We start from the raw sequence: 17,131 nt of genomic DNA, 5'->3' as shown, positions 1-17,131 counted from the left end.
AGAAAAAAAATATATATGCACATGGCATATGATGTGAGTTGAGAATAAAGCGCATTGAAATTCTGCTCACAGAAATCATAAGGGCACGAGAATATAAAGCCAAGTGACAATATGCCTACCACACAACAACCTTGTCCGGAATGTATATGGTATAATGCATTGCATGATCGGGGTCCCAATTAATTTTTGTTTGGAAGGAATGATATCTTAGCTACTAATTAGCCAATTAATGTCAAGGTCGACGATTGGGCCAAGTTTGCTTACTGTCGCTTTGTTGCAAAAGTGGATGATTCGGACTCTAACCAGTCACATCTTATCGTATTCTTTCTTTTTGGATCATAATAATTAAGTTTTCATGCATATATACATTCTCTCTGATTTCATAATCTCGACTCGACGTGCAATAATATATTTATTTAAAGAAGAAAAGGTTACATATGCATGATGATGAACAACCTAAGTTTAGTAAAAATGTTATCTCCGATACATGAGAATTTATCTCAATATCATGAATTATGATTCATACTATGATAGATGAACGATGTAGAAGCTAACTTTTTAGACACCTAATTAGAAAAAAGAAGAAGCAAAAGATGATCATAAAAGTCTTAGATTCTTTCAGCTTTTGGTCACCATTATTTCCCTCTTCTAATTTGAAGTTAATTATGCGCATCATCATCATCATTTCACCTTTTCATTAGCAAAGTACTGAATCGGTGGATTCTTTGAAACCTCTGTAAAATAAAATCTTAACTAATATTCCACAGCATGTCAATTATTAATCACAAAATAAAAAAAAATTTTAAACATATGTTGGAATAAATTCAAAGAGGCAAAACGACCGACATTTTGAATGATTCTTGTAGACACTACTTGGTCTAAACAGAGTAATTTGGTAAGGAGAATGCAATTATCAATTGTATTGTCGCCACTTAAAACAGCCTAGAAAGTCCCATGTGGATTGTGATCGTGCTGATAATAAATAAATCCAAACACATTTTACACGATACAAATTCATTTGATGAGTTAGTTAAAAACATACAACTTATAATTCATTGAGAATGATTTAGTAGTAATTTTGCAAAATCGTACTTAAACTGACTGTTACGATTCAAAATCAACGTATTATAATATGAGTGAATTAATAACGCTACGAATTGATGTCACCGTTGCACTAAAAAATTACTCCATTTTTATTAACTTGTCTAAGGTGATGGTTGTTGGCCGGTTGGCACATATTATTATATATGTATATCAGAAGAATCTGTTGGGGTTGATATGTTCTTTTTGTGTGTGCCATTGATGGTTAGCGGCGTGAAAAATGCATCACTGCACTCTCCCATTGTTCCTAGCCATGTGACCCTGGCATTATCTAAAAATCCATGGGTAGTGGTCTTAAATGGCTCCACCGATCCACCCAATTTTGGGGCTCTCAAACTTGCGTTGCGCTGGCTCACCATAATTTGCTTGTTTCTGCGGCCACTTTCTTATATTTTCATTTCAATAGATACAGGTGGTAAAGATTGATGGTTGAAAATAGAAATCTTTTTAAATACAAGATACATGGATAGCATAGTTGCCGGAAAATATAAATTAGGAGCGGGCACGATTCGGATTGGATCGGTTTCATCTTAAACTTACAATTGAACCGTACATTATAACAATTTGATTTTGATAAAAGTCATGAAGGAAACCGAACTAATTTAAGACGGTTTTGTTAGGCTGATTTGGGCCTAAGCCCAATTCTCCTCTCTTTTTTTTGGTATTTTTTCAACATTCTTAGCCAAATTACAAGCAACAAATTCACAACTTGCTTCATATTTAAATTATTTTCTAGAGTACCAAATCATCCTAAAGCTCAGCATGCCATAAAACTTTAAATTTCAATAACAAATATAGCTCAATTCAAATATTCATATATAGTTATTACCCCATTAGACATGTAAAATATAATATAAATAAATAAATATACACATAAACGGTCCGATTTCGTTTAGGTCGGTTTACAAAAATTCAAAACAAACCAAACTATATACAGTCCGATTTGATTTTCAAACCATTTAACTTTTTCTTAATCAAAATCAAAGTAAATTTTTGAGTCAGCCGATTTCATCTGTTCGACCGGATTCATCCCTAATAGAAATGTATAAATTTTCTAACCAAATAAGAAACAGAATCTTTTATTTGCTGCCATGCCAGCTGGCCCATATCTCCGAGTTCTTTAACAACTCATTCTCTCACCATTATTTGCTCACTTTATTTGCTGTTCAAATATTTGTTTTTCTCTCTTCTTTTTCTATTTATTATGCAATTGCCAATACCAAAAACCAGAAGAGGCCAAGTAGATTTTTGATCCAGTTAAGTTCAGTATTGGTTTGACCACGTGGAGATTGCGTCTTCTTTACGGCTTCGTCACCAAAATGCCAACACAATTTATCCCTTCCACGTATGAACGCCTGTGTACAAGAGTCAAGCCCAACAAACATGACTCTGCAAATTTTCCTCAAACTTCCACCGTTTTCTTTCACTTTTTTAAAACACCAATCTCACTGCCAAACACTGTCTTGCAACCAATTACCAATACCAAAAGGATTCCCAAGTCATTTCACTACAACTCCATTTCTTTAGTTTCCACAATTCTTAAAATGGGAAAAATCTATACTAGCTATATATCTTGACTACGTTAGTACTGCATTACGAATACGATTCCTAACTTCAACACATATATGAAATCAAAAAGTACGTGAATCCCATTATTTAAAAATTAACAAACTGGAAACTAGATCAACTAAAAAGTTCATCCATTCTATGTACTAATTCATCTCCCCAACTGATCTCGTCTCCAATTCATAATTTCCATCATTTCAAATAAGTACGCAAATCATAGTCTTAGACTTTACATAACTCACATGTGTATAGTACATCTTTTCATGCGCTTGAAAACAACATCAAGCTTCTAAACTCAGCTGAACATTGCATATAAATAGTACATTTCGTCACATGTCAGCTAGCACAAGTACTATTACATACAGTGCAACTGAAATGATGTTATACACGTCACTTGTCCTACGCTTAAGTTAAGCCGAAGTTAGGGGAACTAGGATACCCCCCAAAAATTATACATAGCTAACTTCTTAGTGTGGATTTTTGCCCTCAATGTTCCGAGTAATCTGACCACTTTCTGTGAAAGTAAAACGCGTCGGTCGGTGTCTATCTTTTTACAACTTTAAGCTTCCTCTAACATGTCGACCCAAAAAAAAAAACACAACACTCATTTCACCCCCCTTTTATATCTATTTCTTTAAGCCATCGTTCAAAAATAAAGATGTGGTGTAGCTTCAAAGAGAAGATATTATTACCACTCACACCCCCTCCCTCCCCCTCTTAAAGCCTTCACCTCCCGAGCTCTCACCCCCGCTCCTCCATTTCTCAAAATCATCCCCAAAATTTACACCACCCCACCACCCAAAAAACTCATAGAAAAAAAAAACCCATAAATTCTCTCTCCTTTTTCTTTTTGTTCTTGATCTCTCTTAGCTACCAGCTTCTAAAGATGAAAACTTTTCATAAAACCCAATTGAGTCTCATCATGCTTTTAGTGATGATGGCCTCAACCACAACGATGTCTTCATCGTCACCAAAGCCGAAGGCGACCTCCAAGGACCAGATCGAATGCACAATGTGCTCCCTATGCGAAAACCCATGTGGCCAAGTTCCATCTCCGCCACCTCCTCCACCTTCATCTCCGCCGCCTTCTCCGCCTTCGTCATCATCCAACTGTCCGCCTCCACCGTCGCCACCGAGCTCCGGCACCACCTACTACTCTCCTCCGCCTCCCGCTCAGCCCACTTACTTCTACTACCCACCTCCGCAAGGTGGTGGAGGCGGCGGCGGAAGCGGAGCGTTTTATCCGCCGCCCAATAACAAGAACTACCCTGTGCCGCCACCACCGAACCCAATTGTGCCGTACTTTCCGTTTTACTATTATAACCCTCCTCCTCACTCTACGTCATCCAGCTCAGTTCAGCTGATGACTAGCAGCTACCCATTAGTTTACAGTGTTGTCAGTGTTGCTCTGTTTTCTGTTCTAAGTTGTTTGTTTTGACGGAAAAGGAAAAAGAAAGCAAGGTGGGATTAATAATGTGGCAGGTTGGCAGATCTAGGGAATGTGCAGAGTGAGTGAGAGAGAGGGTCTTGATTGAATTCTTGATCTTTTTACAAACCAGGGAAGATGAAGAAGAAAGCTTGAGACTTCAGGAGCTGTGGCTGGCTGGGTTTTCCTGTTTTTACATTTCCGAGAATGCCCTTGTGGAACAGAGGTTGATGGGGGCGCACTGGCACCAGAAATTAAAGCTTGAAAGAATACAGATGGGAAGTAATTCTCTTCCACTCTTTCTCTCTCTGTGTCTGTAATTTTTCTCTTTGCATTTAGTTGCCTTGGTAGGTTGCTCTGTTGTAATTTTGATGGGCAATTTGTACGTATTGTTATTTGGTTAATATAATTTATAATTATGGAAATAAAAGTAAAATTTTACCATTTTTTTGCTCATAGTTGGATCCCAAGAGAGAGGACCTGATGTCAACCACTTTTCTTCTTCTTCATCACTTTTATTTATTTTATATTTTTACACAAGCGATATAATTTAAACTACGTGAAAAAAAATTCAAATTCAAATTCAGAATAAGAAGCACATCCAAGATATAATTTAAAGTTACGTGAAAATAATTCGAATTCAAATACAGAATAAAAGCACATCCACGTTTTAAAAAACTTGGACGTCGACATTTATTTATTTATTTCTAAATTAGGGTACAAACATGCTCTCTATAGAGATGCCATCATGCCACGTTTTGCTGAGGGCTTTCGCTTTGCATGAAATGATGCATTTATTGGTCAAAATCGGGATGACGACCTTTTACAACTTCCAAATTTCCCAAATTCCAAAAAAATGGTGCATATTCCTTGTTTCTATTTTGCAACTGAATTCGAATTTTCTTTTTCGTAGTTTAGATTAGTTTAAAGTTGATTATCGTTTTTATAAAATAAAAAAGTATTCTTTTTTTTATATTTTAGACTAGTTTAAAGTAAATTATCGCTTTTGTAAAAATAAAAAAGTGTTGCAGGCCAATTTTAAGCCCTTGAATAGTATGGAAAATATCTGGAAGATGCTGATTTTCTGACATAAGTTTCTCAATTTAGTATTCTTGAGCTAACAACAACTATGCCACAGCCAAACAGTATGTGTCTGTGTGCTTGTTTTTTCTTTTAACAGGGCGCTGATGCTGAATCAATCAAAATATGATGAGGAGGAGGAGGAGTAGACACCTATTTCTCTACAGAAAGGAATAGAAAAGGCTGAAAAAACTCCACTTTTGGGGGAGATAATAGATAGATCAATTTCCACAGTGCTTTCTTTTTTATGAAAGTGGTGCACCATCCGTCGATATAGTCGTCCCTTTTCTTAGTTCCATGTGCAAAAGGTTGCATCGTGCTTTGCCTTCTTTATGACAAAAACAGGAATATGAAAGCATCAATAGGAAGGGTTTACGTTTCAGAGATCAAAATTCAATGGTAAATCGTTAGATCCACCGACCATGCTGGCTGAAACTTTCCCTTCTCTATAGGGGGTTATAATTTCATATTTTATAAATGAAAATGATAACCAGGAAAAAGAAATTAGGATGAGGAGAATTTTGGTCTCAACTCTTAACATAACCGTGCTAGTATCGATATATTATCTCATCCGTAGCTGCCACTTGAACGAAAATATCGCCCCCAAAAAAAAAATCGAGGAAAATTGACGATAGATATGTGCCAAAATATCAACCCCTTAAAAAATGATAATTTTGTCGAAATTGTCAATTTTTCAGTCCTTGATCTTATGTTTCCAGTTTTTTTTATGACGATGTTTGGTTTAATTAAGAATCCTTGATTATAAATGCTCAGATGTATGAATAATTGCTCTTAACTATTGAACTGCAAATTCTTTAAGTCCTTTAAAAGTTGCACTCGTGGTTTGGGAAAAATTATTAATATAATTATAATTTGATTGAAAAAGGAAAAGAAGAGATTGATATAATACAAAAATGTGTGATTTGCAGCCGGTAAGCAAAGTTTTGGTGCTGGCTCGTTTTGTACTTAAAAGACAAGCAATAATAAAAAGCGAAGGGTGTGTGGGTGTGTGTGTGTATAGTAGCAGTGTAGATAGAGGAGGGTGCGGGAACAATTAGCTGGAGGGCACGTATTATTGTAATGGGTTGAGGTGGGGTCCACCCAAGTTGGCATGGCATCCTAAGCACAAGCACTCACACACTGCAAGATAGAGATTGCTACACTCTCTCCGCATCGATATTCGAGTCCCCCATTAAACAATCAAATGGCTTTTGACCCCCAAAACAAAAAGATAATCAAATGACAAAGGTCATCAATTACAAATGAACCTATGTTTAAAGTTAACTGATAAGGTCAATAATTTATAGTATACAATGATGATTTAGAGCTTAAACAGTTAATTAGTCTGAGATTAAAGACAATTAACTGTGTCTGCATACTTGGGTTAGAGCATCCGTAGTGAGAGAGTGTATGTTAAATATACACCATTTGTCGCCGAAATCATCTCCAATGAGAAGATGTAAATAGTTGTAAAAATACATCACAACTATAGAGATGTAAAATTAGATGCATATCTGCATCTTTTTTTTACATCATTTACAGGCGGAACCCACAAGAAAAAAAGAAAAAAGAAAAGAGTTATTGGAATTCAAAATGAAAGGCCCAGATTTCATGCAATTTGCATTGCACTTCCAATGGCCCAGATTTCTTTTTTTTTTTTTTGGTCAAAAGAAATACTTCAAAAACCCCAGACAAGGGAGCCAAAAGGGGAATACAAGATAAGCGTACTACAACATAAGCATACGCTGGGAAAGGAGCACATGCTGGACACAGCTTAGTGCAAGAACCTAACCCAGCAAAATGGCCAAGATTTATACATAGATATTTTTATGTTAGTTTGTAGGTAAAATAATATGTTTTCCAAATTTAAATTTTTTTAGGTCCATTTATTTGGAAAAATAAAATAAATATAATACGCATAAAATTAATTTTAAAAAGTTAAAACACAAAAAAAAACAAAACAAAACAAACAAACACACACACACACACACACACACACACTTATACACACACACAAAAAAAGATTTATCACAAGCAAATCGAATATGCATATTTGAATTTACATTGTTTCCCATTATAACAAAAAAAAGTATTTACACCCCCTAAATGTGTAAAGGGGATGTAAAAGTGGCTTACACCCCCGAAAATACAACCCCCCTCTAAAAAAAACTGTGGATGCTCTTAGGACAGTGTGTATGTCTTCTTTGTAGTCAAATTTGAATCTCTTATCTAATAAATTATATTAATTTAAAGAAGTTTAGATTAACGCTTGTATAAAAATAAAAATTAAAAAAAACAACCATCAATGAATGAGATTAACTACATAAAAAAAGAACTAACGACAAAAGACACCCTGCAGGTTTCGGATGTTTCTCAATATGGACCCCAGGATATCAATTTTATTAATTTACATACTTACGTTTGCAACATCATCTAATTTCATCATTCCGTTAAGTTGACCGTGTGGTCAATTGTTAAATGCTGACGTGTCTACTGTGAGACCCACCTATTAACCAACCAGTTCTTAAATTTTTATATATAAAATGATAAAATAACATAAATTTGTAAAAAATAAACTTAAAAAATCCCAACCCTTCCCCAGGCCAACAAACCCAGTGCCCCATGTTCACCCCCTTTCGCCCCACACCAACCTCAGCCCTCATCCCTCTTTCTCTGGCGGCGAAACTCTATAAAAACTGTAGTAACATTTGACTCCAACATCCAATCCAAAACTGAAAAAGTGTGTGAAAGAGAGATGGCAAAAGGAAACAAGGTGACCCTGCATGGATCGTGGCTTAGCCTTTACATAAAGAGAGTGGAACTAGCCTTGAAAACAAAAGGCATCCCCTTTGAGTTTGGGGAAGAAGATCGAAATAACAAGAGCCCATTGCTCCTCAAGTACAATCCTGTGAGAGGCTGTAAAATATATATAATAATTATTCATACTACATATTAATTATTTATTAATATAAAATTTTCTTATTTAAATATTTATTGTGAAGATTTATATGTTATTAAATCTTAAGCCTAGGATGAGATTATCCCTTTAGTTGAAAAATGACACCATTCTTGTTATCCATGTATAGAAACTTAGAATTGGTTTTAATCAAATCATCATTGCCATGTCACCTTGCATGCTAGTAACAAGTGGTGTTGTGATATCATTGGCCAAAGGTGGATGACTCACATTATTCCCTTATCTTTCTATCTTATCTTTTGGTGGTGATGTTGTGATATCATTGGCCAAATGAGGATGAGTCATATTATTCCCTTACATTTTTATCTTATCTTTTTGGTGGTTTAAAATATTGTATATATAAATATTATTTGGGTGCATGCATATCCTCTCCTATAAGTATTATGCTTCCTTACTTCAATCATTCATTCCAATCCTTTAAGATAGATTTCTACATGAGAGAGAAAGAGAGAGAAAGAGAGAGAGAGAAGGAAGAAAAAGAAACAAGATGAAGAGCATGTGTGTTTGTCTTGCAATATTTCATACTTATCATGGTGAGTGAGTTATGTAATACGTTTACAAACCTCTCTCTATTTTCAAGTCAAGCATGTCTAATTTGTGCAATATTTCATACAATATATATTATTTGAAGTTTTTGAGAAATATGTATTATTCATAGAACATGAGTACTTCAGTGACGGGGTATCAGAAGAATAAATGTATCAGACGGGGACATAGGGCAGTGAGGCCGATAGGGGTCATGTGCTGGTTACAATTTGTGAAGGATAACCAATATATGAAGTAGTGATGTGATATGATTTGGATTGTGTACCTTTTTATTATATTTTTCTAGAGTGTGTAAAATGATATTGCTTGACTAACATATTACATAATCTACTCACTAAGCGTGGTTTGCTCATCCCTCAACTATTTTGTTTTTCAGATCAATTAGTGGGCAAGACAAAGTCGAAACCAGAGAAATTGGATTAATTTAGAGTGATAAACTTTTATTTATATCTTGTACACTTGTAAGATTATTATTATTATTTTATATAAAGGAAATGTATTTGAACCAATTTTTTTAGTCTTTTTGTTTTATTTCATTCAGTTCATGCACCCTAATTCGGGATTATTCTTTATTCACGGATTGGGTCGTGACAAATCCCGTCCACAAAAAAGTTCATGTACAATCCTGCATCATGTTCACCCCCGCTCGCACCAACCCCTCTCTCTCTCTCTCTCTCTCTCTCTCTCTCTCTCTCTCTCTCTCTCTCTCTCTCTCTCTCTCTTCGTCCCACTTGATTTGGGCTTGCTTTTGGAGATCCGACTCCTTTTTCGGGCTAGAGGCTTTGACGAACTTGTTGAGGAAGGAAGATAACGAATAAGGCAGCGTTGAATCGCGCGAAAGGGGGTTTTCCGAATATGTGCTTGCAGAGAGAAGCCCAGGCCTTGTTTGAATCTGGTGGCCCTTCGCCGCACCGAGTCAACTCATCGTAGTACGTCGCGACTTTTGCCTTCTCCATTTTCGAGCTCGACGGTCTGCAATGGTTGCTAGTATGGGTGGGCACGGTACGGTATGGTACGGTATTGAGCCCGTACCACTACCGATACCGAAAATTTAAATCGGTATGGTATTGTATGGGATTATGGTTTGCCAAAACTCGTACCGTACCGTACTATGCCAAATCGGTATCGGTATCATTTCGATACAAAATGATACAACTAAAAAAGGAACCAATTCAATATTTAACACCAAAATAAGTGATGCCTAAGTTACAAATTCAAAGATTCAACATATTCAATATCCAAATCTCCATCAACATATTCAATATCCATCAACATATTCAATATCCAAATTAACCAAATCAATATTTATCTATCAACAAATTCATCAAACCCAAATAGTTAAAACTCATGTCTTATGGCTTACAAACCAAAATAGTTAAAATTTTGCCTTATGGCTTACAAAAATACAAATACAATCCAAACATAAATCACAAAAACATAAAGTTATACTATTCGGTATGGTACGGTATTGACAGGTACCAAAATCTTGATACCGCTACCATACCATATTCTATTGGTACGGTACGGTACGGTACCGAATATCTCCCCATACCAAATGAAACGGTATGAAATCGGTATGGTACGGTGTGGTTAGAGTACGATTTCGGTATTTCGGTTTAAGATGTCCACCCCTAGTTGCTAGTATGAAGTGACAGCTTTGGGGCCCTAGTTCTTTTGTGTGCTAGATTGAGACTGGTTCTTACTGGAATCGAGTTTTGGTGTTCTCTTCTGAGCCGACGCCAGAGAGAGAAAAGGATGAGGGTGGAGTTCCGAGAGGCGAGAGGGGGTGAACAAGGGGCGTTGGGTTTGTTAGCCTGGGGAGGGGTTGAGATTTTTTAAGTTTATGTTATTTTATCATTTTATATAAAAAATTTAGGAACTAGTTGGTTAGGAGGTGGGTCCCACAGTAGACACGTCAGCATTTATTGATTGACCACACGGTCAACATAACGGAATGATGAAATTGGACGATGTTACAAATATAAGGGTGTAAATTGATAAAATTGATACTTGGGGGTCTACATTGAGGATCACCTCAAACTTGCAAGGTATTTTTTTTCGTTAGCCCAAAAACAAATGAATGAGATCAAAGCTTAAAATAAGGGAATTCTTCCAAAAGTAGGTTAAACGAAAAAGAAGGAAGGGGAAGGGCAGGGGTATGATTGCAGATTCATGGGTCCCACCCAAGACCCAATCTTACACAAGTTAATTAATCTCTTGGGGCTGTGCTTTTGGGCTCTTGATCATCAGGAGTCAGCCAACATCCAACTCTCTCTCTCCATCGCACACAACTTATCAACCCAAAAAATTGAGCTTCGGCCAATTGATATCTTGGGATGATGTTGGGCTATATCTAAGTCTTTGATTTATCATGGACCTGTCCTGGACCACCCAACCTATATAGCTGAACTTAAATGTAGAATTCTATTGTGAGGAACCTCATAGATGGGCCTTAAATAAGGTCCTCACCTCACTACAGAATTTGCAAGTGCATACTTTCTAAATTCGTTGAGCTCTGGTGCTTTTGAGTGTTCAGTAAATTCAATTCTACTGAGGAGTCGAAACCTCAAAACTCATCTTCTTCTCCTCAATTCTACTGAGAGCTTGAAAGCTCATCTTCTTCTCCTCCTTCTCTCCATGCCATCCTCGTTTCCTTGTCTCTCCTCTACCACACTGAATCATTGGTCTCAATGAACCACTCATGTCAGTAGAACCTCTCACTCTCAGTAGTTCATTGCCGGCCCCTCATTCTCCAGTGCTTACGATATCGATTCAAATGTCATGCTAGTAAATCCAAGACAAGACTCAGATATCGAATTGTAACCAGCCCTATAGAAAATGAAAACCTTGCATTGTGTATGAAGTAATCTTGAACTTCTCCACTTATTGCTAATTAATTTTAGGTTAGATACTTGACATTCTAACATCAAGTAGGAACAAAACAATAATTAAATTGAAGTTTGAGCATTCAACAACCATGCACCATCTAGCAAAGTGCTCGTAAAATAATATATGTTCAGAAAAAAGTGGAAACACATTGCCTCTTGTGCTTACCTTTAAGCTACCAACTACAAAATGGGGTTCCAACTTCAAACATATTATACCAATTCTTTGATAGGTTGAATCTTCCATATCAATGACACAAGTCACAAAACAAGGAAACATAGAAAGCTGGTCAACTTGGTGGGAGAAATCTTTTCAAAGATAAAACAAGCATACACATGCAAAATCTTTATGCATTTGCACCAAAAATAATTGATACCATCTTTAAGCGTTCTGCATATATATTCATGGTCTCCACTTACAAATTGTACAATATGAGGGAACAGTTGCTTTGACTCGCATTTCATCCGCAATATGCAGAAAAACTTGTATATAACGGAGATAGCATTAATATGAGTGAATTCCTCAGACGCATGGATAGCATTAGAGGTAGCTAGGCTTGTAAGGTGGCTGAAAATGTACCAGAACACGGCTCACAACAAGCTATTTAGAAATCATGATGTTTAGACTGGAAGAGCTGGAAACTCCCAGAGTGAAAAAGAACATGATGTGCATCGCCTTTTGGGTAGAAGAGGAAAAGGGAAGCCTCTGATTTCCTGTCCTCCAACCTATGAAACTAAATTATGGCTCGGGCCTTGTTCACCAACAATTATAATTATAATGATGATGAAATCTGAAAATGAATGCATGGCCTGTAATTCCACTTTTTATGTGTGAAAAACAGACGAATTAGATTTGAACACAAAACTTACTCTTTTACACTCGTTGACAAGATTACTTAGATTTGAACACAATATTTCTCTCTTTCCTTTTTATCTTTCCAAAAAGTCAAACACCCGCTAAAATATTCGACTCCTTTTGAATTTCCCTCTATGCACACACCATGGACTTGGAGAGTTGCAACCCAAGATTTCATCTCAATGAGATCAGATGGAAGACGGATTCCCCTTGAATTATGTTTGGATCTTTAAAGTTTCATACCCTTTATCCGATTTTCTCAGGTGCCAAACAGAACAAAAGGAAAATTGAATGAAAACATTCTCAGCCAGTACAACTCACTCTCTTTTTTCTCCTTTTCTGCGTGGAGGGTTGGTATTTGATGATGGGCCATAAACAGAAAAAAATAAAAAATTATTGGACGCAAAACGAGAGAAGAAACACAATGACCCAAAATGAATACTAGTAGTAGGAATTTTATGTCAGCAAAAATAAAAGAAGATCTCCAAAATCCTACACCTGCTCAATCACTCTCCAAAAGCCCAAAATTAGTACTTAGTACATGAGGCTTCAAAAGGGGCAGCTACCAAAAATAACGAACAAAGTAAATTTCACTAACGAAAGAGACAGATGATAGGGGGAGGAAGGGAGGGAGGAGGGAGGAGGGGAAGTTACACTGAAAAATAGAGGTTAGAATTGCCATTCTCCTAAGAACTATATCTTAATCATATTATTTATACTAATTATTCTAATGATGGAGAGACTAAGCATAGACAGAGCCATATGAAAGAGCCATCAGTAGCACAGCCGCTTGTTCTTCTTCCCCTAGCTTCCTCCTCTGCCTCTCCACCGTCGATCTCTGCATCAAAACCTCTCTTCCCAGAGCCAATAGCCTCTGCTTCAAACCATCGCCTAGCTGCTTGTTTCTCTTGCCCTTTTTATCATTGGGGTTTTCTTTGTTCAAGCCCAGAATGGCCCTTCTCTTCTTCCTGCTTCTGATCCCGCACGCATTGCATAGCGACTGTGAAACATAAGAAGACAAAAATCAGAAATCAGATCAAACCCGAATGAGAAATTTTGAAGAATAAATTAGGGTTTTTGGGAGCTAAAATGACCTTAGGGCCTGCTGGGCCTCCCCTCCATAGAGGAGTTTTGGAGGTTCCGCAGTCGGCGCAGGTCTTCTTATGGCCTTCTTCGGATGAACCCACATCTGGGGTTTTGATATTCATCTCCTCGGACTCTGATCCCTGCAACACAAGAACAAAAACCGATCCGATCAGCAGCTATTTGGATCAAAATAAGAAAGGAGATCGAATGAAAGCTCTGGATCAAATTACTCACTTTATCGCTTGGATCCAACATTTTCTATCTGCTATCTTGAAGATCTAAGACAAACCCAGATGAGAACGAATGAAACACCAAACTGGGTCTTCACCAATTAGACCAATTTGTTTGAGCTGAAGTAGGAGTCTGAGGTGACTCAGAAAACACTAGTTGTTAAAAAACAGAGCGATCTGAGAAAATCAGATCGATCAGAGCCTTGTGCCAAAGATTGAAGGAGGAGATTAGACACAAATCAGAGGATAAGATCAAAGAGTGCTATAGCTTTCCTAACCAGAACCCAATAAGACCCAGAGATAAAAGAGAGAGAGAGAGAGAGTAAAAACAGAGCGGCTGTGGTTAACGAAAGCAATGGAGCTCTGTGGTGATTGGTATGATGAGCCTAGACACGAAACTAAACCGACATGCGGTGAAAGAAAACGATAGAGAAGAAGAGAGAGTGTCTCTCTGAGTGTGTGTTGGAGAGAGTACTGCGTACTGAAGCAAAAATAAAGAAGAATCGAACCGACACACAAGCACCAGCCGCAGCAGATCTAAAAATTGCCTCCTTATATAAAAGAGACGCGAAACCCTAGCCCGGGTGTTTTGAAATGACCAAAGTGCCCCCAGTGGCTTGAAAAACACATCCTGTCATTTTGATCCAAAGGAACCAACCCGCCAAAAGGTTGGTGAAATGAACAAAAAGGGCGCCACATCCGAGCGACAAAAATTCAAGTCATTGGTTTGTTCTTTAAATTTTCAGAAGATATATAATAATAATAATTCATGGGAAAGCAATTGGGGTATGGGAGACGAAAGAGAAAGACAGGAATGAATGAAGCAATGGATGGATGATGTGGGTGCTTGTGCAAGCTCAACACTACGAGTCACCGTATGATGAGTCAGAGATTTGATGCTTTGCTTCTGCACCGTCCACCGTTTGATAGGTCAAACCCTGAAACCCCTTTTGGGCTTTTTGGGGCTCAGCTCAACATGTTTTGCATTGGCGGCAAAAATCCGCATCGAAATTTCTATTTCTGTTTTTTTTCACTTCAAGGGTTAATTGCTTTGATTCTGTGATCCACACACACCACCACCTCAGATTCTAATTTATTTCGGTGGGATCCCATTTCCGTAGCTTCCATTTATACACTTGAGTTAAGTGAATTGAATATTCAATTCATGGTCTTTTGATGGAATGTAAAAAGAAAAAAACCAAAAATTTAAATTTCAACTGGTTACCTCACTTAATTAGATTTGGTTATCCGTTAGTTTTGTCCTTGATGTAATTGACTTGATCTTAGACACAAGTTATCTTTGCAATTTATTCTCTCCACATCTTTTCAACTCTTTAGCTAGCTTAGGTCAATAAAAATTCTAACGGAAAAAAAGGAATTTACTTACATAGTGCATAATAGTTATCTCATATTTGAACTTTTATAACATCTTGATAGTGTGTGTGAGAAAAAATCTCTCTCCCTTCCTAACCTTGGCAGACGAAAAAAGAGAGTCAAAGTATTGAATTCTTTGGCAAGCAAATATATTTATAGGGGAGAAGTCTTATGTTCTCAATATGAACTCTAGATTTTAGGGAGGAAATTGAGTTACATCATTGGCTCTTAGTCTATCAAATTATAAAATTAACTGTTACTTTTCTATAGGGCACCTATTCTGTACCTGATGAGGCAACGTTTTGCTTACATTGACGCCAAGTTGATGCCACATATGCAAAAGTTCTTATTTATTCTGTATATGGCCTCAATTAATATACGTGTCATTGATATGACGTCCACTTGAACAAAAGAATAAACTGATGGTGTAAAGCTAAGAATTCGTCACTTTAAGAATTATTTTTGTCAGTTAACAAAAAGAACAATGATCAAATTGTTACTTACTTGAAAGAGGAATTTACAGTACACCAATATACAAATCCAACATGGCAGATAATGAGAAGAAAAGAAAAGATATGATTTTGTTTTGTTTTGTTTTTGGGGTTGGATAGATAAATCTAGTAGAAACATACGGATCACAAGTACACAAAAGGCAGCTAGTAGTAGTGGCACTCAATTACCCAAGTAGCTCCCAAAAAAGCCACAATCTCAAGGATTAGCTAATCCATTATCCTCTTAAGAATCCTAATCTCATCTCATTAACATACAAATATATAATCAAATCACCAAAAAGTTCCACGTCCACAACATTAAGCTACAAACAAAAGGCTACAAAAAATGCAAATAAGAGAGAGAGAGAGAGAGAGGGTTATAGGGTTTATAGGTCTTTTAAACCTCAGCCGCTTAGGTCTGCATGTCTCTGTAGATCGGAAGGAAACAAACAAGAGACAAAAACATATGAGAAAAGAAACGATAGTAAAGGAAAACGAGAGCTCATGGGGGGGCGCCCTTGTATGTGTTCCATCCAGGCTGAGGCCAGCCAATCAAAACATGGACCACACAGACACTGACCACAGATTCTTTTGTTTATTCAACTTTTCAACTTTCACCCTTTTGTTACAGTTTTTATTTTGACCGTGCATGCCTATCAAAAATAATAATGCATAAATATTTAAGATAATTGTTGGATATATCAGAGAATTAGCATGCTGCTGCTGCTGCTGCCGCCTGCTAGCTCTATATTAATGATGTTCATATCATGGATTTTTCTTTTACCTTTGAGAGAAGCCTGCTCTCTCTCTCTCTCTCTCTCTCTCTCATGCAAATTGCAATTTGGAAAAAAGGTTGGGGTCTGGCTCTCTGGGCGTGCACTGAAAAGGGGCACATCCCATTCACATGTGTGCAAAAACATAATTAAAATAAGATAAAAAAGGAAGAAATAAAATCGCTGCAAATATCGTTTTGCTGGTCAAAAATATGTCAAACATCGTTTTCCTGGCCTGTCTGAAATTGTTTTTTTGTGTAAATCGATGGTGCCCTTTGAGTTTTATGATCTATCTCTCTTGATATCTACAATTTACAAACAAGTGTATATACTATTTTTATGTGTTTTTCCAGGACCAGACCAGGTCATCTGATTAACCTTCTTTCACTTTCCATGTTCATTTTGGTAATGTCACACAGTCAAAGCCTTGTATAAGATTTCAACCTCATTCTCAAGTAGGAACCCCCAGGCTACTCGAGAGACTTCTGGAGGGTCCAGTCCAGTCCAGTCCAAAGGACTAAAACAACATTGTTTGAATGGCCCAATCTCATCACTAATCAAGTTATCAACTTTTTTCTGGAGGTCATTCAGAGAGAGAGAGAGAGAGAGAGATAGAGAGATAAAACCTGGGGACACTATGATGGTGATCATAATCAAATAGTTCCAATAGTTTTCCATTTGAGTGATTATTTGCGTGGATACTTCTCAAAACATAAAAACTTAGAGGGAGTCCTTAATAG

At 37.0% G+C, this 17,131-nt stretch overlaps 2 protein-coding genes and 1 long non-coding RNA gene across 3 annotated transcripts; 2 read left to right on the top strand and 1 right to left on the bottom strand.

Moving 5' to 3' along the window:
- The first annotated feature begins 3,283 nt into the window (after nucleotides 1–3,283).
- LOC103323107 (uncharacterized) lies at nucleotides 3,284–4,537 on the top strand. The gene has a single exon (XM_008225067.3). The coding sequence runs from the start codon at nucleotides 3,554–3,556 to the stop codon at nucleotides 4,103–4,105; it is 552 nt and encodes a 183-aa protein (XP_008223289.2). The 5' UTR covers nucleotides 3,284–3,553; the 3' UTR covers nucleotides 4,106–4,537.
- A 4,003-nt stretch (nucleotides 4,538–8,540) lies between these two features.
- Nucleotides 8,541–9,232, top strand: LOC148920150 (uncharacterized). The gene is made up of 2 exons (XR_016124359.1): nucleotides 8,541–8,683; nucleotides 9,073–9,232. It is a non-coding gene; the product is annotated as an uncharacterized LOC148920150 (long non-coding RNA).
- Nucleotides 9,233–12,862: 3,630 nt separating this feature from the next.
- LOC103323108 (GATA transcription factor 15-like) lies at nucleotides 12,863–14,284 on the bottom strand. The gene is made up of 3 exons (XM_008225068.3): nucleotides 13,758–14,284; nucleotides 13,532–13,663; nucleotides 12,863–13,437 (listed from the first exon to the last, which is right to left on the bottom strand). The coding sequence occupies exons 1-3, from the start codon at nucleotides 13,776–13,778 to the stop codon at nucleotides 13,180–13,182; spliced, it is 411 nt and encodes a 136-aa protein (XP_008223290.1). The 5' UTR covers nucleotides 13,779–14,284; the 3' UTR covers nucleotides 12,863–13,179.
- Between the last annotated feature and the right edge of the window lie 2,847 nt (nucleotides 14,285–17,131).

This window comes from Prunus mume, linkage group LG2, assembly GCF_029339155.1.
Source record: "Prunus mume cultivar Tortuosa linkage group LG2, ASM2933915v1, whole genome shotgun sequence".
NCBI lineage: Eukaryota > Viridiplantae > Streptophyta > Magnoliopsida > Rosales > Rosaceae > Prunus > Prunus mume.
This window is presented reverse-complemented; position numbering and strand designations above follow the sequence as displayed.

Coding starts and splice junctions, on each gene's coding strand:
- LOC103323107 (XM_008225067.3), top strand. CDS start 3,554: ATGAAAACTTTTCATAAAACCCAATTGAGTCTCATCATGCTTTTAGTG.
- LOC103323108 (XM_008225068.3), bottom strand. CDS start 13,778: ATGTTGGATCCAAGCGATAAA. Junction 13,664..13,757: donor TGTTGGATCCAAGCGATAAA/GTGAGTAATTTG, acceptor CTTGTGTTGCAG/GGATCAGAGTCCGAGGAGAT. Junction 13,438..13,531: donor GAGGCCCAGCAGGCCCTAAG/GTCATTTTAGCT, acceptor TATGTTTCACAG/TCGCTATGCAATGCGTGCGG.